The sequence below is a fragment of the Cyclopterus lumpus genome, chromosome 23 (genome assembly GCF_009769545.1).
Source record: "Cyclopterus lumpus isolate fCycLum1 chromosome 23, fCycLum1.pri, whole genome shotgun sequence".
Taxonomy (NCBI): Eukaryota; Metazoa; Chordata; class Actinopteri; order Perciformes; family Cyclopteridae; genus Cyclopterus; species Cyclopterus lumpus.
Window position 1 is genome coordinate 13,959,365 of NC_046988.1, and position 23,311 is coordinate 13,982,675.

Here is a 23,311-nt window from a genome sequence, read left to right on the forward strand (position 1 = left end):
CATGTTACATTGTGTGCATGTTACAATGTGCATGTTACAATGTGTGCATGTTACATTGTGTGCATGTTACAATGTGTGCACGTTACAATCTGTGTGTTACAATGTGTGCATGTTACAATGTGTGCATGTTACAATGTGTGCACGTTACAATGTGTACGTTACAATGTGTGCATGTTACAATGTGTGCACGTTACAATGTGTGCACGTTACAATGTGTGCATGTTACAATGTGTGCACGTTACAATGTGTGCACGTTACAATGTGTACGTTACAATGTGTGCATGTTACAATGTGTGCATGTTACAATGTGTGCACGTTACAATGTGTGCACGTTACAATCTGTGCGTTACAATGTGTGCACGTTACAATCTGTGCACGTTACAATGTGTGCACGTTACATTGTGTGCATGTTACATTGTGTGCACGTTACAATGTGTGCATGTTACATTGTGTGCACGTTACATTGTGTGCACGTTACAATGTGTGCATGTTACAATGCGTGTGTGTTACAATGTATGCATGTTACAATGTATGCATGTTACAATACTTGCCCATTACAATGCATGCATTGTTACAATGCATGCACGTTACAATGTATTCATGTGACAATGCATGTGCATTACAATGTATGTATGTTACAATGTGTGCATGTTACAGTGCATGCACGTTACAATGTATTCATGTTACAATGCATGCATGTTACAATGTGTGCACATTACAATGTATGCATGTTACAATGTACGCATGTAACAATGTGTGCACGTGACAATTGACAATTGCTACAATTGACCTGTTTTGCTGGACTTTCGTAAGTAAAATAAGGAATAACTTTCCATGAAGTATCATACGCTGTATGAGGACACGTTCTTGTTTACCTGGGTTGTGTACCTGAGTTGTTTACCTGAGTTGTTTACCTGTTGTTTACCTGCGACCTATTGGATGATAATTCTGTTTGGTCATAATAAACACCTTTTATGTGACAGCTCAGTAATTTGATCCATTCTTTATATAAAGATATTGATCAATGCAGCTTTAACTGATCGGCATCGTCTAGACTTCAATGAATCGGCTACTTGAGACTAAATGAAATGTGTTTTGTTGTTTCTCCGGCGACACCGAGCGCGGCACGATCCCCTCAGTCGGACCGGCTGCCAGCAGAGAATCCGTCGATAACGGCCTCCGCGTTTGGTTTTCCTGAGAAACCGATCAGATTTATTGAAAAGTCCGACCACTTCCAGCACGGTCAGCGATGAAAGAAGCAGTTAAACTGTCCCAGAGATATGTTCTTTTTTGTTTTGATCATCAGCGTGCAGTGCATCATTTCCTGGCTTTCCTATTTACCCCAAAAAACACTGTGACCCCTGCAAATTACCTCGGGAACAGAGTGTACCAATAACCCCATTTCTTGCATGTGCACCTTTATTTCTTCCATATGAACAGTGAGGCCGACGGCTTCGATAACAATATCTGACCTGAATTGGACAGCTGCACCCTGTGGAACTCCCCCGGCTCGGTGGAGTATCACACACGCAAAGAAAATACCCCGACAATCACTCGCATCATTGTTTTTGAGAAGCTTTTTCATTTGTGTGTTTCAGTCAATTGATTTAAAAAAAAAAAATTTAAAAAAAAAGAAGGAAATATAACACAGAACCCATTGAGCTGTGGAAAAAAAACAACCCTGCAGACTAACGAAGAGAATAGAGGATTGCTGCTCTAATCAAGCGTGTGCATGCGCTTGCACGCGTGTCCTCAAGTGAACCCTGTGTGTGTGTGTGTGTGTGCCCAGACACATCCCTAGCCTCACACATTCACTCCCATCTTGGGTACCAGGTCCCTCCATCCTCCCTCGGCGCGTTCGCGTCCCTCTCACTTCACGTCCCACTCGGCTTTCGTCCCACTCTCACATTCATTTGCTTTCTGCACCGCTGTCCGTATCTGTGTCTCCCTCTGAATCGGACATTTGCTTGGCAGGAGGCACCAGATGGGATGCTGCTAACACTGCAAAAAGTGGACCGTTTTGGCAAAGGCTATTGCTTTTTTTTTTTTTTTTGTTAGAGTATAAAAGATTCTTCCAAGTGTGAGGGCGGGGGGGTGGGGGGGGGGGGGGGGGGGGGGGGGGGGGGGGGATGACTCATGCTCGTTGCCAAATCTGTTGCATACGTTTTCTTTTCAAGGCTATTATCAATAACAGTGCATTCAAGAAAACACCCCGAAACACTTCCTCGGAAGAGAAAACGTGTGATTTTTTTTAAAGCCCACTCTTCCATCAGGATGCACACACATTTCTTGCAGCGAACGGTTTCTCCTTCCTTCACCAGAAGGGAGTGAAAACAAGTCTTTCCCTGGTCAATGAGTTCACTGGGGCGGACGTCTCCTTAGACAAGGCTGCAGGGGGGGTGAGGGGGGTGAGGGGGGGTTCAAAAAGTCTTGCAACCAAAGAGAAGAGAGGCAGACAGAGAGAGAGAGAGAAACCTGGCACCACGACAGTACAGAGCACTGTGACGCCGAACAAGGGAAGGTCAACTCGCCCCCCCCCCCCCCCCCCCCCCCCCGCCCCTCCCTGTTTTCTTCTTCTTCTTCCTCTGCATCAGCAGATGTGCAGCACAAGCCCATCATTAATACTCGCCAGACCACAGTGATAACAGGAAAGTCTGCGATGAAGCATTCACAGGCGAGATTGTGTTTTTCTTTTTGTCCTTTTTTGGAGGTCAAGAGTCAGTGAAAGATGAGATGAGTTCACATCCACAAGACGAGCAGAGAGGCTTACGGGCATCAGTGACCGCGCTATACGTCCCTGATCTGATGCCATAACAAGGTCATCCATCCTCTGGTCTGAAAGCAGCTTTGCCCCCCGCCCCCCCCCCTCTAATCAGAGGAGCGGCATCATCATATTCCAACGTTGCATCAGCGGCTCTCGGCGGTGACGCAATCCGCCCCGGGGAGGCCAACGGAGACGCTGCTGGGGCTCGAGTCGGCTCACAGATCGACAATTATTTTATAGTCACACGATTAATCTGTGGGTTGTTTTTCTATCTATAAAAACTCAACAAACTCAATTAAACATTTGGCATATTTAAAAAATAAAATTAAAAAAACATTATCGAGTCCAAAAACCAAAAGATATTCAATTCATTGTCACAGAAGACAAAGAAAAACAAATCGGTTTCGATGTTATTGGAAAAGGACAAAAAATGTCAAGTTGTACTTGACTCAAATTCATTTCTATAGTATTCATGGTCAGCATTTCTTCTGCTTTAGCCACTCATTGTAGTTAAATTCAGCAATTATTTTCTTCATATAGTAGTTTTTATCAGTGGTGGTGGAGCTGGATTCAAATGAGCGTAGTCCACCTTTACTTTTGGTTCCAAGTGGGACACGGACAGCGGCCTCCTGGGTGAAAGTCCTGTGTTTGTTTACTCAGAAGGTGATTGGATGAACCATCTGTCAATCAAACTCTTGCTGAAGCCCGTCAGGAGAAGAACAACAACGAAGCGACGTTTATATTGACAAAGAGCAAATTGTCCTTCTCGTTATTCACTCTTTTTTTTTTTTACAAAACTATTTAATATTTCTCAACAAAATAAACTTCAACAAAAGTCTACAAACAAATTGCTCAAAGAGCCCCGTCCCTGGTGTTGGGGGCCACCTATTGAAACACCAGTGGCCTCTGCTGCTCAGGTAGCATCATTGTGTGGCGCCGGTGTTTTGACCCACTTGGACCCAACTGTAGTTTGATGCACTTACACACAACCGGGCCGAGCATGCTGGGATGCACGCCCGGCGTCCTGCTTTCTGATTGGTTCTCGGCCCTGATCTCATGTTCAGCTCGGATCAGTATTGAAATGCTGAAAACCTGCAGGGATGGCATTAGTGTGTTTTCCTGTGACACACTGGGAACACTGGGGGCCCTCACCTTATGTGGCCGTGCACACTGGGAGCCACCTGGTGTCTGTCGGTCCCTCGGTGAAGCATCCGGTCTCTGTAGTTTGATCCAGGGGGGTTTTAAAAAAATATGAAAGATGTGAAATCAATGTCTTCTTAATCGTAAATTCACAAAGTTCTACGTCAGTCCCCCATCATGAACACTTCATGTGTCAACAGATCTCAGTAGGGAAGCTGCATTTATTGACTCAATTTCAACACACAATCCAGAGTGTGAAAAAAAACAGTAAATTCTGCACAAAGTGAACTTCAGATGAGGCGTTTTTTTTAGTTTTTTTTTAGAAAATACCACTTAGATTTTCCACTTTCACTTTATGTATTCAGCTTTTTTTCTGTCGTGTTTATTAGGTATTCAAGTCAGTAGCACAGTGGCGGCTGAGTGGGGAACTGTTCTTGATGAATTTCATCCATAATCGAATCAGATTTGGATAGAAGGCGCTGTTGAATTACGCGGTGCCAAATTACGCACAACAACCAGCAGCCACATCCAAACCTCCAGCTTTAACTTCTCCTCTGCATACCGTGTGCTGTGTGCGCGTGAGCTGCTGCTGCTGCATGGTGGGGCAGCGACGCTTTTTTTTTTTATTTCTTTTTTTTTTCCCCTGTCTTGATCTGAACTACTAACCAAGTCTTATAGAGATCAAAATTCAATCCCGGTCTGAGAAGAAGAAGAAGAAGAAGAAGAAGAAGAAGAAGAAGAAGAAGAAGAAGAAGAAAAAAAAAAGAAAAAAAAAAAAAAGGAGAGAGAGAGAGAAATGACGTTATTTGAATATGTGCCCAAAATCCTTAATGAATAACTTAGGACGAGTAGGAGGCAAATGCTGCCCCAGCTGTTTCCTGTTGAAAATGTCTGTGTAATGTAGATAAATGTGAGGGATTTTCTCTCTAAATCCGTCTCCTGTTCGCTAAATCTCACTTCTCCAAAACGAGCCTGCGCAATGGAACAAAGTCGGAATATTGAGATGTGACATTGCCCGCATCTCATCCTCTTTCTCCCCGTTTTTAATGACTTCAAACAAGTTCCTTTTCGCCGGGCTTTGTCTTGCGGAGACCCGTGGGGATGTCTAGCGCTCTTTCCTCTCAGTGGCATTTATGTGATGTCTTCAAGGTAACTTACCTGCTTTCCTTTCACACTATACACATTATCACCTTCGCAGAGCATCCTCACTTTAAACCGGGACACACACACACACACACACACACACACACGCGCACACACTTGTTTCACTTTGAATATTTTGACGGATTTTTCTAAATGCATGACTAAATGTGGATTTATTCTGATTTGTATCCTTTTTTTTTCTTCTTCTTTTTTTTTTTAAATGCACTTAGAGAGCAACTGTTCTGCGTTGTTTTAATGACTTATTTTCTTTCCAACAGATAACAATATATTGTCCACCTTCTGCTTAAATTGACCATTTGTTGTTTCTCTCTCTCTCTCTCTCTCTCTCTCTCTCTCTCGTGGACATGAGTAGTGCATGAGTGTCTCGGATGAATGGGTTCTGGTTCTCAGAGCTTCTAGTGCGTCCTGCGCTCCTTTTTTCCCCCAGAAAAAAAAAAAAAGTCCTCGTGCAGCTCTGCAACTTTCAAAGTCACGATCTGCTGAGTCTGCATTATGAAAGTGCTAACTATCTAACCTGATGCTGCGGGGCTAAGAGAGAGAGAGAGGAGAGCCGTAACATGAAATACTTGGTGGAGCGGTTGGGGTCGTGATGTAGATGGATAGTGTCCTGTGTTTATTCTTTTTTATTATGTGTATTTGGCCCACTCAGCTTCCTCGGCTGCTGGGTTTGTTGGCCGGGCAGCCGTTTTCCATCTCACAGTTTGGATCGTGAAAGATGCCTGGCGCTTTTTTTTATTTTTTATTTTTTTTGCATCTCTTATTCTTTTTGGGGAGATTTTGAAGCACTTTTGGTTAAAGTTCTGTGCGTAATAACGCGCCGACAGCTGTGTGTGTGTTTTTATTTATTTTTTTGGCACGAGGCTTAACCGATGCTTAACCAAGTGGTGATTAATGATAGATTTATTATTTATATTTCTAAATGATTATTATGGAATGTTATTAACCGGTGAGGACATGCACGGCGTGGCTGAGAGGTGATACGGAGTGTGTGTCCAATGTGGTCGCGCGCTCCGGAGCACCACAGCTGCTCAGCCTCCCGTGTGACTCCGACTCTAAGTTTACATTTAATACATTTTCCTCCACATCTCCAAACTAAAGCTATACCATCTGTGGCCACGGCCATTTTTTTTAATTTCTTCTTTTTATTTCCTCTTTTTGTTTGTGTTTGTCAAGTTTAAGAGGGAAGCAACACGGGCTCCACGTTTATGTGTGTATGTGTGTGTGTGTGTGTGTGGGGGGGGTTAAAGTTGCCACCAACTGATGTGTCATTGAGCAAGGCACCGAGCAACCAATTGTCACAGCAGATGTGCTCAGTGGCCAGCAGTGTAATATGGGAGCGTGTGATTTCCCTTGCTTGAATGAAATAATAAAAAAAAACTCTCTCTCTCTGGCTCTGTCTTTAACAGCAGTGGAAATGCTAACTCTCTCTCCCCCTCCCTCCCTCTCTCTCTCTCTCTCTCTCTCTCTCTCTCTCTCTCTCCCCCTCCCTCCCTCTCTCTCTCTCCCTCTCTCTCTCTCTCTCTCTCCCCCTCCCTCCCTCTCTCTCTCCCTCTCTCTCTCTCTCTCTCTCTCTCTCTCTCTCTCTCCCTGTGCTGCAGAGTGCGATGTGCTGTATCTCCTGTAGCCACGCCCTCTCACTACTGCTGTGCGTCCTCACCCTGACTCCGACGGCAACAAGGGCGGGTCCAGAGACCCTGTGCGGGGCGGAGCTGGTCGACACGCTGCAGTTTGTGTGTGGAGAGAGAGGCTTTTATTTCAGTAAGTGCACCTTTTTATTAATTCATAAAGGTCTGGCTGTATCTGGCACCAGAGCTCTCCACCTCCAGCGAGCTCATAAATAAAGAAGCAGCCACGGCTTTTTTTCCTCTTGACAATGTTCCCTTTCTTCTTCTTCTTCTTCTTTTTCTTTTTCTTTTTCTTTTTCTTTTTCTTTTTCTTTTTCTTCTTCTTCTTCTTCTTCTTCTTCTTCTTCTTCTTCTTCTTCTTCTTCTTCTTCTTCTTCTTCTTCTTCTTCTTCTTCTTCTTCTTCTTACGTCTTCTCTACGAGTTCACATTCTTCCCCCTGCACATTTGGTGTTAATGCTCCGCTCTCTGGTCGATGGACGGGAGCCCAGATTTTGGAAAAAAAAAAACCCAAAATGAAATATGGAACGCTGATAATTAACCTAATTACTGTTTTGGTGGCAACATTTGGCAGTTTTGCCCCCGCGTGCATTGGGCGAAGAAGAGGCTTTAAGTGGAAATTGGCTCGCTATCTCTACTGAAGTAGGAGGGGGTAGAAACTGAATGTTGCAGTGAGGTTTTTTTTCTTCTTCTTTTCCACCAGAGAAGAGAAAGCGAACCCAAAGAAAACCCTTCACCAACAATCCAGGATTTAAATCTCCAGATTTTTCCATTAAGGTTACAACCCAGCCTAGAAAAAGCACAGGCTAGATGGAGGGACCGAGGTTCTAGGTACAATGGAGGGACCGGGGTTCTAGGTGCAATGGAGGGACCGGGGTTCTAGGTACAATGGAGGGACCGGGGTTCTAGGTGCAATGGAGGGACCGGGGTTATAGGTACAATGGAGGGACCGGGGTTCTAGGTACAATGGAGGGACCGGGGTTCTAGGTGCAATGGAAGGACCAAGGTTCTAGGTACAATGGAGGGACCGAGGTTCTAGGTGCAATGGAGGGACCGGGGTTCTAGGTACAATGGAGGGACCGGGGTTCTAGGTGCAATGGAGGGACCGGGGTCCTAGATGCAATGGAGTGACCGGGGTTGTAGGTGCAATGGAGAGACCGAGGTTCTAGGTACAATGGAGGGACCGGGGTTCTAGGTGCAATGGAAGGACCGAGGTTCTAGGTACAATGGAGGGACCAAGGTTCTAGGTACAATGGAGGGACCGGGGTCCTAGGTGCAATGGAGGGACCGGGGTCCTAGATGCAATGGAGTGACCGGGGTTCTAGGTGCAATGGAGGGACCGGGGTCCTAGATGCAATGGAGGGACCGGGGTCCTAGATGCAATGGAGGGACCGGGGTCCTAGATGCAATGGAGGGACCGGGGTCCTAGGTGCAATGGAGGGACCGGGGTTCTAGGTGCAACGCTCCACCGGCATGGACCCCGATCCTTCTGTCAGAGACGAGTAGTGTGACATTAATAGTGTAGCTGGCTGAAGCACAACTGAGATGAGGTCTTACCCCATCATTAACATCCGCCAATCAGGCGTCTCAGAGGAGCACCCCCCCCCCCCCCCCCCTCCCCCATTTCTACGTGAATCAACCGTCCCGGTGACTCCTGTGCCGTTTTTTTTCTTCACATAACAATCCATTATTAATGGTTTGGTTTCGGTCCCGAAAGTCGTGAAAGCTTTTCCACATGTGGTGGACTTTTTTGTCGTCTGCCAATTTTTCAAAAAAGAAAAGAAGATATAAGATTTCTGTGGGAAATCGGGCGGGATCTGTAGTGTTCTCTTTTCCAGTAATTGATTGCTTTCACCTCAACCTGAACCTGGAGTGGTTTGTAGATACACCTTCTTGAGAACTTGGTGACGGATGGAAGATTAGGGGCCCGGAGGGGGGGGGGGGGGTGGCAGGTCTTTGAATCCCAGCCTCAGTACAGCAGTGGAATAACATATCAGTGGCCCATGCAGCCTTTATGGATGCAAATCTAAAACTAGACCATCATGCGATGGGTTCACACCAGGCCAGTGCCCTAAAGTGAGGGGGCTGATGACCCCCTCCCCCACTGCCCACTCCCTTCTTCCCTTCTTGCGCCCACTTCCAACTCAACCTTCATTTAGCTCTAAGCTACACACACCTGCAGAGTGTCGTAACGGCGTCTTGCATTGGACGCACTTGGAAGCGTTCCTCGAGTAACATCTGTACAGTGGCTATCGAAAACATGTCACACAAGAACCACACGGTGGCGCCAGAGAGGAAACGTAATGAGGATTCGTCCTCTGGGGACCATGAATGTCTGGACGAAACCTCCACGGGACCTGTTCCCTTTTTAAAGCCTGTTTATTGCTCCATATCGTCCGCCGTCAATCCTCTTGATTCTTGGCCGTCTTCGTGTCCAGAATCCTCTCGTGCTCTTCCGTGAACACCTTTCTTGCCCCTGCGGAGATTTCGGGGGAGTTGGAGCTTGAACATCACGGCTTTTGGGATGACGAATCTTTGCAAATATGCTGACTAGGACTTATCCCTGCAGCATTCAATAGACCTGGGTATACCGGGCTGGACCACCTGACCTCTCGGGCTCGTTGCCTGTGGCACACGATTTATGTCCAATGTCATCTATTAGTTACAATAAAGAAAGTGGTGTTTCCTGCATGTAGGGAAAGTGAGGGTGTGAGATTGTGAATGGGGTGTGTTACCAGTTCATGCGTCCAGTTAACACTCACACCAAAAAACCCTCCAAGTGTTTCCCCAGCGTAACTATGTCCTACTTATAAAACGGTTGGCATGAACCATTCCAAAAGGTCATTGAGCGTTATCCAAAAGTTCTTTTTGCAGAATCGAAAAAGAACGTTCCCTGTCTGGAGGTCGTGTCACCATGCACCTTGCTGCTGGCCCCCCCCCCCCCCCCCCCCTCCACCGCCACATTCCTCCACCCCTCCATGCAGCTTTTCCAGGGCCAGTCAACATCATTCTCTGCAGCCCCCCCCCCGGGTGCTCCATTTGCCAGAGAGTTTGCTGGAGAGCCACCAAGCTGCTGCAAAGCTGCGAGTCTTGTTCGTCCAGATGCTGCTGGCAGCGCCCGCACGCTGTGGAGCGGTCGCTCCGTTGCCAGTTTTCTGCCTAGTTGAGACTTTTTTTTTAAATTTTTTTTTTTTGGGTCTCTGGATTCCCTCCGCTGCAGCACTTCGCTTTGCAAAAAACAAAAAAAATACAAATAAAAGGCCGTGTTCTCTTCGTTTAGGCTGAGGGGCGGCGGAAGATCGCTGGTTACGCGATCGCGTTCAGGGTCCTCGCACCAACAAGACGTTCTCTTTGTTGCAACCGCTTCACGATTCGTACATCTCGGGTTCCTAAAATGTTCCCGCGCGCCGTCCGCAGCCGCAGCTTAAAGCCAATGAAAGGTTTCGAGGGTGTCCAGAGATTGGACGATGTGAATGTTCCTCGCGGCTACAGGAGTGCGGCACCACCATCCATATTCATCTCCCGAGAAAGTGTTGGACGGAGGCCAAAATGTAACTCCTGCAGGAGAGACTTCTTTAAACAGGAACAGACCTTTTTGTGGTATTACGGGGGGGGGTTACCTTACACTGTGCAGTCACCCAACTGCACAGCGGCCATCTATCAATGCCACATTTCCCTTTTTTTTTTTTTTAAAAGAGGCGGGTTCGTTGTGTGCGAACGCGTCTGCAGGATCCATTCGGGGGGGGGGGGGGGGGGGGGGGGGGCGCGCTCCTTTTTCCCCTGAACTCTTCCCCTCCGGTCTGGCCCGTGTTGAACTTGGCAGCCCTCTGATTGATAATGTGTCCGGAGGCAAAGTGTTGCAACGGCGGGGCGCGTTTCCAGTGCTGACGGTGCTTTCGCCAATCCACCTTACAATATGCCCACCGGTGAAGGAGCACACTTGCGTTTCAGAAGGTTTTCCAACCCTGACAGAAATACTAAATACTAGTTGGTGGAAATTTCTTCCTTTTTTTAAGGCAATGAAACAAACTGCAGTCTATGAAACAGAAGAAGAAAAAAAAAAAAAAAAACACCGCTGGAGTCAGTTTTTCCAATTATTAGCCTGACCTAGAAATCCTCAGTTGTCTTTGTGGCGCTCTAGCAGGCGATGATCATCCCATGAATCAGATCCGTTATGGGAGCTTTTTGACCAAAGTGTGAGTGTTAAGTGGCTCCTAAGTCACTTCATATTTTAGCAGTTCTTACTTAAAAGTATTCACATGTATTCTCCAGTAAGAGCACATATCGTTTTTTGGCCCGGGAGCTAATTGTTGGTACACAAAGTGCCGCCAAGTATAAAAACGTGTTGTTCTTCGGTTCATGTTTTTGACTCATTCTGATGGCACGTGAGAAAGAAAAAAAAAGGGAACATTGAATTCCTCGTCAAGTGTTTATTTTGGTTGTTGTTTTTTTTCAAAGCCACTGAACTGGAGCTGCAGGGAAGTAGAATGTACACACACACACACACACACACACACACAGCCTGGCCTTGTCCCTCAGCAGCAGAGGATTATGTGGATTACAGGATGATCAGGACCCCCCCCTCCCTCCCTAGTTTTACACTGGACCTGAACACACAGCGGAAGCCACTGAGGTCTGAAGAAAGACCTCCTGTGTCCTCTCCATCACTGTGAAAAGGTGTCGTTTTTCCCATTAAGACCTGAAGACATTTTTTTTTTAAACTCCCCCGACCCCTTTTTCCAGAGAATGGCTGTCCGGTCGGGAAAAACAAAGAGGCGTTTCATGAAAAAAAGGACACGCAGGCGTCCTCCAGATATTCAATCTGTACATTATAGGTGAATCTGAGACACCCCCCAAAGAGTGCATTCGAGGTCATCGTGGGTTTATAGTTAACATCGTGGACCTCTCTCCGCCATTCTCCCTTCTTCCTCACAGGTAGTCTCGTACATATTCTTTCATTTCTCGTTCCAGCTGGAAAGGAACCAAAGAACCCTGCACGCTATTAATCACTTGGTACTCGCTCTCCTACAAACAATTCAACGAAAACAGATAGGATGACAGCAGCGAGGCCCACAGTCTCACACACGTACCCTTTGATAGATATCCCCAAAAGAATCCAGGCACACTGGGTTAATTTGGCACTTAATTAACCTCTGATGCTTTTTTATATTTATTGGGTACATGCGGAGGATTCTTTTTCGGTTCCTTTAAAAGCCCCGGACATTTTTTGTTGTTGTTGATTCTACACACCTGTCAATAAAACCCCACCTGTCAATTTAACACCGAGAAAAATTAGATAGAAAACTCCACTCGAGTCTGTGATTCATTTAATAAACTCAGATCCTTTTATTCTTCATAGAATCGTTTCTAATCATTTCTGATCCGATCTAGTGAACATAGCTATGCGTGCCGAGGCTAAAACACCAGAAGATGCTCGGCGTGGTGGCGGTCACATGAAAACGCTGAGTCGACACTTACGGTGACGGGTTGGAGATGTTTAATGTTGCCGCGCGGTTCTCTTGTCACATCCTTTTGCAGTACCGAGCGCTCGAAAGATGGTTCCGAAGAGTTCAGCTTAGAGACTCGTGAGAGAAACAGCCCTGCTCCGCCAGTCCTGTTGCATGCTGGGAGAAAGGCGTCCCGGACGTGTTTTCTGGCCCGTTTTACGTCCTCGTGCATATTTTACTTACACGATGATGAACACGATGTCTTAAAGCAATGATGTGCAACATGAGACCAGGTTTGCAAAGAAGCAAATTATGAACCTTTTCGAACTGCATCTAAATCCTGCGAATGGTAATTGATACTCATTTCTAGTCATTTTCATTGGCGTGTTCCTGTATGTTGCCTTTCTCGAGGTGGATCCCTGTAGCCATTGATTCCTCGTGCATTGCAATTGAACGCAATACGCTCGACTTCGCGCTCTTGCCTTCGCGCTCTTGCCTTCGCGCTCTTGCCTTCGTCACGGCGGCTGAAACGCTGACACAGGCTTTCCTGATCTGACCTGAAATGCCTCGTCGGCGTGCCTCCTGCACCCAGCGCTGGCAGGAAGGAGTTGTTTACCCTCAGTTGTTTAACAACAGTCACGGAAAACCGCTCTTTACGAGGGATTACAGCAGCTATCCGTGGGGTCGGAGCGTTTAAAAACCTCCCAAAAAGCTTTTAGACCTGATTATTATATGCGTGTTTTTCCCCTCAAAAAACCTGCCCGAGCTGATTATCCTACATGTTACAACCCGGTGCCAGCTGATGTTTCTCTCCCCTTTCCAGCTGTTTGTGCAGCGGGGGTTGCGAGCTATTTTCGGGATAATAGCGGATGTTAATTTGTTAGGCTTTATTGGGAGGGATTGTGAAGAAGAAAAAAAAAAACAGGCCATGGCAGCGAGGCCACGCCCCTCTTTTGGTTATATAATCGGCAGCCAGGGGCCAGAACGTCACATTTCTCTCCTGCTACATCGATATCAGGTGGTGGAGTAACCGATGGTGCTCACCGCAGATGACTGAGAAAAGAAAGAATTAGTAGGTGGACTACAGGCCACGAAAGGTGCAGCTGAAATGACAAAATGCTAATTTTTGTCATCTCTTGTCCTTTTATTCAACGCATTCCCTTCTGGCGGTTTGAGATCCGAGCGAATCCGGTTCGTCTTCCTCCGCCGCCTAAATAATGCAGGTGCGCCGTGTATTTTTAGCGTCGTCCTTACCTGACGTGCAAGAGAAAAGATGCCGTTTGTGAATGAGAGCCGCTCTCTGTCCAGAACAGCATTGTCAGGACACGGCAGACGGAGAGCAGAAGTTAATGCACTTTGTCAGCGCTGGCGGGCTGCTGAGCCAAGAGCTATTAACTCAGAGAGGGAAAGGCATTTCCTCCTTGTAAATGCCATATTAAATTATTATTATTTTATTTGGTAACAGGGAATAGCCCATCAACGCTGTATTGCTTCGAGGTGGGCGGGGGGAATTGTTAATGGAGAGTCTAAAGGGCCACCAAAAGAGGGGGGAGCGGAGTAAAAAAAGGAAGTGAGTGCTGGCGTCATGGCAACTCGATGTGGTCACTGAGTCAACAAGCTGAGTATCGCACCTTTAAAACATTTGATAAGACCACGACATTTCCTCCTCACCTCGTCGAGGTCCCCGGTCGTTACTCGGGGTGCGATCGGGCCACCGGCCTTCCGTTCTCGTTGGCCCACAGGACCGGCCCCAGTGTCAAAGAAACCTGAGTGGGATGTTCTCAACGTTTTCCTTTTTCTTTTACAGGGAAGCAGCTGCAAAAAAGGGTCCGTCGTGTGCAATGTGACACATTACAAGTTATACAGCGAATAAATCCACGTCATATCACTCCTAAGAAAAGATCAGCTTAAATAGCACTGAAAGTCAGTTTTCTGTATCAGGAGGGGGGAGACCAGCAGGCAGGAAATGTGATTAAAAGTTAATATTGGAACCATTTTTTCCAAAAGCCAAATATCTTCCACGACACTGAAATGGCATTTTTTCCTGCAAAATCCGAAGGAAACGTTTGTTCCAGATTTTTCTTTTTCGTCTCAGCAACACACTCTCACGTACACTAACTCATTTTTTTGTAACGCTTAAGATATGGCAGTTAGCTACATTCAATATATTAAAATATTTAATCCTGTGTGAAAACTTTTAAGATCTCAAAATATGAAAGTCGTCTCTTTCCCAATGTACGTCTATTGGCCATCGACGTGACAGACGAGGAAGTTGTAACTCCATTAATCCACTTCAAAGCCTCGGTCTATACCCTGGTGGCCCTTTGGCTATGTCGTTGTCCCAAGCTGACCCCCTCCTCCTCCCCCACCGACAGGTAAACCAGGCTATGGCCCCAACGCTCGGCGGTCACGCGGCATCGTGGACGAGTGCTGCTTCCAGAGCTGTGAGCTGCGGCGCCTGGAGATGTACTGCGCGCCTCCCAAGACGAGCAAGGCCGCTCGGTCCGTGCGCGCACAGCGCCACACGGACCGAGCGCCGAAGGTTAGCGCCGCGGGGGGGGGCCACAAAGTGGACAGGAGCACGGAGCGTAGGACGGCACAGCAGCCGGACAAGACAAAAAACAAGAAGGTGAGCACACCGCACCGGACGGATACACATGTCTATGTGCTAAGACGTCTTTAAGGGGTCAGTAGGTTCAGGTTTGCAAGACACATGAATCCATCCAATTTAAGTGGCTTCCTTTTTCTTCCCACAGAGACCTTTACCTGGACATAGTCATTCATCCTTCAAGGTATGCATGCTTCTTTATTTCATTTTATTGTCATTCTTTTCTCCACTCTTGACGCTCTCGAGAGGAGTGAGAGAGAGAGAATCATTTGAATGAGTCTCCGTTCCCTGAAATCTTAATCTTAAAAAGAAAAAGCGCGAGGTCTAAATGCGGACTTCGGTTTCATCCTCGAGTGGCCCAAACCTGCGGGGAGAGAGCGCGATCCTTTTAAAGTTCGACCGTTGCGCTTTTTTACCCTTCTCTCGAAAAAGAAAAACCATTAGCGAGAAGAGAAGGAGCTAAGTGGTTTTCGTGGTAGACCCAGTGGCACTCCCCCGCTCCCCGGGCAGAATCTCCACTCTGCTGCTACTGTACATTATGTGCTGAAAAAGATTCTGGCGTCTCACCGTATATAACAGACCGACGCTCGCGAGGGTCCGGAGACGAAGCGAGCGTTCAACTCTTTGGAACTGCTGAAGCTCCTCTCGTTGTGCAACTCTGAGTCTGAAACAGGAATTTACGTGATTCTATATTTCCATTATCTCCAAAAGAAGATATTATTATGTATGTTCACACCAGTATTTGAGAAAATAGCATCTTAGGGCTTTTAGCCTTCTGGCTGGACGGTATCGTTAGCGCTGTTAGCATTGCAGCTAACTTGCGTTACACGTCAAAAGCGTAGCCGCTGAAAAACACGCGATGCTCAAACAGGAATTGTGATTTCAGATGTGATTACGCGAGGCGAACACGTTTTTACTTCGAGCATCCAAACAACGCAAATAGTTCCCCCCCCTCAAAGCTCGCTCACTTTGTCCTGCAGTGTCTCCGCTACGTGGCTAACATGTGTTTTTCCTTTTATCGCAGGACGTGCATCAGAAGAACTCAGAGTCGAGGCAACATGGGGGGCAGAAATTACCGAATGTAGGGAAGGAGCGAATGGACAAACGCCCAGGCGGCTTGGGAAGGGAGACGGGAGCGGCCTTACCCCGGCGCCCCTGTGGAATGGTTCGCTGTAAACTAACAGAGAGGATGCTAGCAAAGTTCAAAAAAGAGCTCTCGAAATGATTGAAACCTGAGAGCCGAGTTGGCGTTTGAGGGTTTGACGAGGGATCTTGTGATTATTTTATACACTTGCACCAATTCCATATCGGGGAGGAAATTCTTTGTAAATGCAACGTAACGGACTAGTTTAGCGGAACGAGAGCTTATTACACCTCCGTGTGTGTGGGAGCTGCAGCATCCCCCTGGCTCCAGGAAAAGGGCTTCAGCCAATCAGAGAGGGGCCTGGGGCTGTGTTTGAGAATGAGTGTCCCGTCCCCTGTAACACTCCTTTCGGTAAGACAGGACACCGCGTCACCGCTCCCCTATAACAGTTACTACCCCCAGTTTGTCTTTATGCATCGCGCGTAACCCAGGATATCTGTAATAAGTAAAATTATCAGACTTTAACATTGTTTTAGTTATTTTACCTTGAGCTTTGGTCAAATCCTGAGTTCATTGAGTCCAATCCAAACGCCGAACCTGGGGATTGAGTCTCAAGAATCAGGCACCATTATTTAAGGGGCTTTTTTTTCCAGGAAGGTCTGAAGTACAAAACCAAGAGACACGAATAAACCAGAAGCCAAATTGAAATCAGTCGGTTCGTGGTGCTCGTTTGGTTTGGTCAGAGAAGAAATGGATCATTCAGTAGATTCAAAGTACGTTTGGCACAAAGCCGTCCCAAAAATCCCGTGACCAGAGATCAACATTGGGGGTCTGAATGGAGGCCCGTGTTCAAGGTCAAGCGAGAGTCACGAAAGGTGCTCGAAAAGGTTCCCTTGAAGACTCGACGGCATGTTCGTAAAGCAAAAAGAAAGGCGATTGCCACGTAAATAGGAAGTTCGAACATCCGATTGATCGATTTTTTTTTTTCATATTTTCGTTAGTTTAGGGAGGCTGAGAACTTTTGCTGCTTCCGTTGTCGCTCGGGGTCCCGCGTTGCAAACCGAACTCCACGGCGTCGGTTACAGAGTCCAACGACTTCACCGGAGATACGAGATTACGGATCACAACACATATAAAACAGTAACACAAACACGGCATAGCACGCACCCGCAGTGTAAATGCGAGTTGTGTAACCGCGAGCAAAAGGTCGAGCGCACACAAACACGACTCGTAGGAAAGCCAGTTCTGAGAAGTCCTTGCACGAGACGGCTGTTTGTTCAAGCCTCCAAAACCGGATTTTTACGGTCATTTTATCGCACAAAAAACCACCCCCAAGACAATCTCATCTCTGCCTCCTCTGCCTGTGTATAATCAAACAGTACCTCCATTTATGTTAACCTATGCATTACTATCATTCATTGTACATGATGGTTTCATATAACAAAACTGTATCAAGAATCCTATCCACTGTATAATGGTGCTATTTTGTAGTTTGTTACTTGCAAAGAGATTGGCTAAGACAGACAGATGGCAGGGCTTCATTGGAGGTCTTCCCTTTTGCACAGCCTTGCGGCCACATTTACTAGTGTTTTTATTTGTAAACTGTCTCAATAAGGTAGTAGTGTAAGCGAGTAAATGTATCTGTGTGAAATCTGTGAATGCATGGAGATAAAACAAAAGAAAAAAAAAGAAGATAACACCACGTTGTGGTCCCAAGAAGGCAAAACGCTATTTTTTCTACTGTTTTTGAATTATTTTTCTCAATATAAGATCCCTTCTGCCAAATAACTTGACAAAAGTACTGTGAACTGTGATTCTTCCAATTGTTATTGAGATTGTTAAAGGTCATGGTTTGCTTTTGTCCGTCCTGAGATGTGTGTGTGTGCTTGTGTGTGCGCACCTCGCTGGAAGCCAAGGTATTGACTATTAAAAACACTTAACGCGAGACTACGTAACTTTTGCTGAACAGCGGCCCCTGTGGCCACAAGTGGTAATTACAGGAACATAGAATATTGAATTTGCCTTCGTTTCCAAAGATACTCTTAAGTCAGACAACGTTATTTTATGTATAATTTCCATTCAAAATAAAATGAGAATTAAGGCACGTTTCCGTCAACTGTTGTGGAGCCAATAAACTCGACTACAAGACAATATTAATATATATCCGGGTATATCAGTCATTTGAATTAAAAAAGTGGGTACCGGGTCCTTTTTTCTATTTACTTGTATTTTTTTAAATTTAAATTACAATTTGCGTATACACAATAAAGACTAAACTAAAGATTAAACACAACATTTATTACGGTATTATCGCGTATGAAGTCTCGACCAATCACAACAGGCCGTAGACGTTGCGTTACACGGACTCCGTACTTCGGAAGGTTAGCTGAGGTATTTTTTTTACGAATAGAAATACCAATATTAAGTTTAAAATGTTCATTCAATGGATGCTTCGTTCCACACATTTCACAGGAAAAGAATATACACGATAGATACTATGTTTACGTTTTCCTCACGATTTCGAGCGATATACTCGCGTGTGCTGCTTATAATGAATAGTTTATAAAAAATACTGTGTCCAGTGAATAATATTGACGGTATCTTGGCAATCCACATCTTTTGCGAATAGAAACCCCCCCCAAAAAAAGAGTGAAATGCAGCATAAACGTCTAATTATTGTTTGCCAACTTTAGCCTGCGGAAGCTCCCGCTCAGAGCAACGGTGCTTTTTTATGCTAACGAAGTTCACTTTTCATTTGTTAGAACGTTACATCGTCTCACTTTAAAGAACAAACCCGGGAGTTTAATTTATTTTGACCGAAACATTTGTTCGCATCCTTCGAATTAAATCCTCTTTTCATATATATATATGTATATATATATATATATATATATATATATATATATATGTATATGTATATATAAAAAAAAAAGAAAAAGTGTGTTTTTGTATGACAATACTTTGGTGTCTACAGATTGTAATAATCGGTCGAACCTGGCGGCTGAAATGAAACTCTGGAACAACTCTGGTCCTCCCAGATTTTCAGACATACAGTACAAACCAAAGACTTTGAAAACGAAGCCCCGCTGAAGCTCACTGTCCAAGAAACTGTTTGATTACAGCGCTGTTATTTATGGTGCTCGATTGCCTTCTGTAGAAAAAATAATACTGACAAATTGTTCACCATTCCTGCTGAATAAACCACTTGTCAACATCACATACATGTCTGGAGAGGGTTTTTCTTTCGTCATGCAAGCATGCACATATTATATTTACCTGCTAACTTATTGAAAAGAAAAAAAAAATGGCCTCAGAAACCCACTCCGGCTGTGAGTTTACGGCCCGAAATACTGTTAATGCTATTTAAATGTGTTGTTTTTCGTAGATTTGTGCAAAACTACGAAATAAATCCTGTTTTTGCTTCATTATGGGTGAAGATTGGTGCATTTTAACATAAAATGTAAAAAAAAAAAAGGTTGAATACTTCCATAAAATCTCGTCTCCCTCTGAAGACAGAGCTTCCTCTATGATGCAACATCGCACTTATACGAGAAACACAAACCTGCAGATGACTTTTCGGGGCATTTTGGACTCCAGATAAAGCCGTAACCGAAGCCGGAGCTCTGTGTGTGGGGCGGCGGTATGAACCGGAGTGTGTGTGTGTGTGTGCCGAATGACAAGGCGATACTTCCTAAGAGGTGGCGGGGGTCCGCCAAAGCCAAAACGCAGCGTGGCGTGGCGCTCCCCTCCACGAGGCCAGAGCTGCACGTTGAGCTCTTTTTTTGGAGGATGCTCGCAACCGACAGCTCGAGCTCTAACTCGCTCCCCCCCGTCAGCACACTGCATTTAAAACGCATGTATGTGGGATCCCCCGAAATATCGGCTCTCCGGAGATCAAAATGTGATGCAGCGGGAGGAGGTCGGCGAGGTCGCGGTCATCGCGCCGGCCGTCCCGGATGTTATTTCATCCGTCGCTATGACGTACAATCAATTATTTCACCCTAATGGTGCAAGATTTTAGAGTTAAAATAAATCAGAGAGGAGAAAGCCCGGTGCGGTGGCAGGTGACCAAGCCGTTGAAAAAATAAAGCCAATTATCAAAGTGAATACGGATGTGCAGAATCATGCTGTTGTAATTATTCTAAAAAACACACACACACACACACACACACACACACACACAAAGCCAGGATGTCTTAAAAAGTGCTCTGTTTATCCTCCTACGTGTGCTAACGTTCGGATTATATGGAGTGCAACGCAGAGATGTTTGAACAACCTCAGGAACCAGGACGGTTCTGGAAAGAACACAATCCGTTTCCCATTGATCTGCTTGCACTCACGATCCAGAGCATCTGAGGACACAGATTTCTTTTGGACCAAGCCCTGAAACACAATCTCTCCGCACTCTTCAACTCCTCATCTTAAGCACACAATTGTCTTTTGAATTACCTTGTGGTTAACTACACTCACCAATTTCTACTACTTATTCTACTGGTTGTGCAGGAAAAGCGGTCGTAAGGCTTCATCAGTCTTCCCGACCCCTCACATCCGAAAAGGCTCGCATCATCCATCGTCTCTTGGCTCGGCGACGACGAGGTTGATCGTGGAAAAAAAGAAAAAATGTACTTGTGTCACATTTTATTTGTTTTGCCCTTGCAACAAGAGGGGGCGTAAAAAGGAAATGGAAGCCTCGCGCTACGCCGGGAAAACGTTAGCCGTCGGACTCGAGCACTTTAGAAGAAGAAGAAGAAGAAGAAGAAGAAAAAAGAGAAAAAGAAAAGCGTCGGAGGAGATTCTCCCTCTTTCTCGTTTTTTTTTCTTCAGTCGACAGTGGAAATTCACTGAGGCTTGATTATAGCAGGAGAGAGTGTTGGCTCAGCTGCGCTTTAAGAACCCATGATGTCAGAGCCTTATTTTCCTTGGAGAGACTCTCATCAGCTGCCATTGTTCCAGGAAACCACGGTCTGTTCTCTGGGCAACCAACAACAAAAGAAAAACAACAACAACAAAAAAAACAGCCTACATCGTGGTCTCCCTTCCACCCTCCCCCCCCCCCCCCCCCCCACCAAACTCCCCATTTTGCACCCGCATCTTTTGCCGGCATCAAGACTCTGCAGCACAAACATGCAGATATCAAAACACCATGCAAGGAGCATCGGAGCCCCCCCCTTCCTTCACTTCCTCCTTCTATTAGAGTGTTGATGCAGGATTGCATGGACGTGTCGGACCCCCCCCCCCACCCCCCACCCCCCACCGGCAGGATTATAAAACAACGCTCCTGACTTCTTCTGGGGCCGACAGGTGACGCGAGACGATGAAAAAGGCAGCTCCCTCAAAATCTCAAAAATCTTTAGATAAAATATCGTCAGCATCGTCGGAGATTTGTCGAGCCGTGTTGTGGAAACACAACGACTTAGTAAATAAAATAATGTTCGTGGATACACACAGAATCACATCTGGTCCTCGTAAGATGATTTGACTCTCTTGGCTTCTTCTTTCTTTCTTTTTTTTATCATCAGAGAATTATGGTAATGATTTTCTTTGAAATTCAGACCAGGCGGGTATAGAAAGAAAACAAATCCCGTGACCTTCACCAGAAGTGCAGAGTTCATTGACGCTCCAAGGAAGCTTTTGGATCGGATGGCATCGACTCGCCGTATGAATAAAAAAAGGGAAAGGAGAGATTATCAGAAAAGAGAGCGAGAGCGAGAGAGGAAGGTTACAACAACAGAGCTCACGGAGCTCACGAGTTCAGTTGTGCTGCTTCTGCTGGAACGGCCGTGCCCCTGTGGACAAGTTCAGTCCTTCAGTAGAACTCCTCGCCCTCCAACAATAATACTTACAAAATAAAAGGTCTGACCGCTCCAAGCAAAATCTCTTCAGCCGAGTTCAATGTGCTGTTATTCATGTCCCGGGCTCCTGTGATGTTAATAAGGTAGGTCTTTTGAGCCGGGAAGAGCTACGTCAACACGGAGGCCCTTTTGGTTTTGGGCCGGCCTCCGCCTTCCATCCTCAGCTGATGGTGGCGCGGGTTCTCGGGCGATCGAAAGCTTTTTAAATGAATAGTGAGACATTCGGGGAGGCGGGTGGGGTGGGGGGGCGAGAAAGGTTTTGTTTGCTTGTCAGGATTCAGACGGGACAATTGATACCACTCTCATATCTGTAAACTAAACATCCATCAGCCTGTTACCATCTCAAAGCTCACCAATAAACACATTATGTCTTGTTGTTTTAATCTGTACAAACACGAACATGCCGAAACAGTTAGAATCTACGTGTTTGATAATGTCTCTGGGAGGCACAGCCGACCAATCGGAGGAATAAATGTTAGTTTGTACTGTAGCGTTTGGTTTCTGCCAACCACAGGATACGTTATGGCAACCTTCTCTCTCCTGACCACCAGGGGGCGACTCCTCCGGTTGTATAGAAGTCTATGCTTCATGTGTTAAAGCTGCATTCTCTCTCCTGACCACCAGGGGGGCGACTCCTCCGGTTGTATAGAAGTCTATGCTTCATGTGTTAAAGCTGCATTCTCTCTCCTGACCACCAGGGGGCGACTCCTCCGGTTGTATAGAAGTCTATGATTCATGTGTTAAAGCTGCATTCTCTCTCCTGACCACCAGGGGGCGACTCCTCCGGATGTATAGAAGTCCATGCTTCATGTGTTAAAGCTGCATTCTCTCTCCTGACCACCAGGGGGCGACTCCTCCGGTTGTATAGAAGTCTATGCTTCATGTGTTAAACCTGCATTCTCTCTCCTGACCACCAGGGGGCGACTCCTCCGGTTGTATAGAAGTCTATGCTTCATGTGTTAAAGCTGCATTCTCTCTCCTGACCACCAGGGGGCGACTCCTCTGGTTGTATAGAAGTCCATGCTTCATGTGTTAAAGCTGCATTCTCTCTCCTGACCACCAGGGGGCGACTCCTCCGGATGTATAGAAGTCTATGCTTCATGTGTTAAAGCTGTATTCTCTCTACTGTCCACCAGGGGGCGATTCCTCCGGTTGTATAGAAGTCTATGCTTCATGTGTTAAAGCTGCATTCTCTCTCCTGACCACCAGGGGGCGACTCCTCTGGTTGTATAGAAGTCTATATAAATGACTCTACTTCTCTTGATTTATTCCCTCAGTAAACATTGTAAACATTAGTTTTTGGTCTCAATCTCTAGTTTCAAGTCAATACAGCGTGATGTTCATTTAGTAAATTATGATCCATTTAGAGTTAAATAGACCTTGAGGAAGATTGTGTTTTAGGGCGGGGCTACAAGGTGATTGACATTGACTTGCATTTCGGCGTATCACTCGTCATAATATTCCGCAACAGTGTCTCATATTAGTCTCCCCAGGTATTACGTGTCACTGACCTTTTGTTGACGGTCCGCCAGGTGAGAGTGACTGGGCGTCTTTTCATGCGACGCCGACCTGCTGGCTTCATTTCGGCATGTGGATTTCGAAGCAAAAGGTTCCCCGTTAATTCCCCGG

General features: G+C 46.0%; 1 protein-coding gene across 1 annotated transcript; it reads left to right on the plus strand.

Moving 5' to 3' along the window:
* Window positions 1-4,983: 4,983 nt before the first annotated feature.
* On the plus strand, window positions 4,984-15,831 carry igf1 (insulin-like growth factor 1). The gene is given in 6 exon segments (XM_034526102.1): window positions 4,984-5,053; window positions 6,667-6,826; window positions 14,514-14,767; window positions 14,895-14,930; window positions 15,771-15,791; window positions 15,793-15,831. Coding segments are annotated over 6 exon segments (558 nt in total). The 5' UTR covers window positions 4,984-5,005.
* Window positions 15,832-23,311: the final 7,480 nt, after the last annotated feature.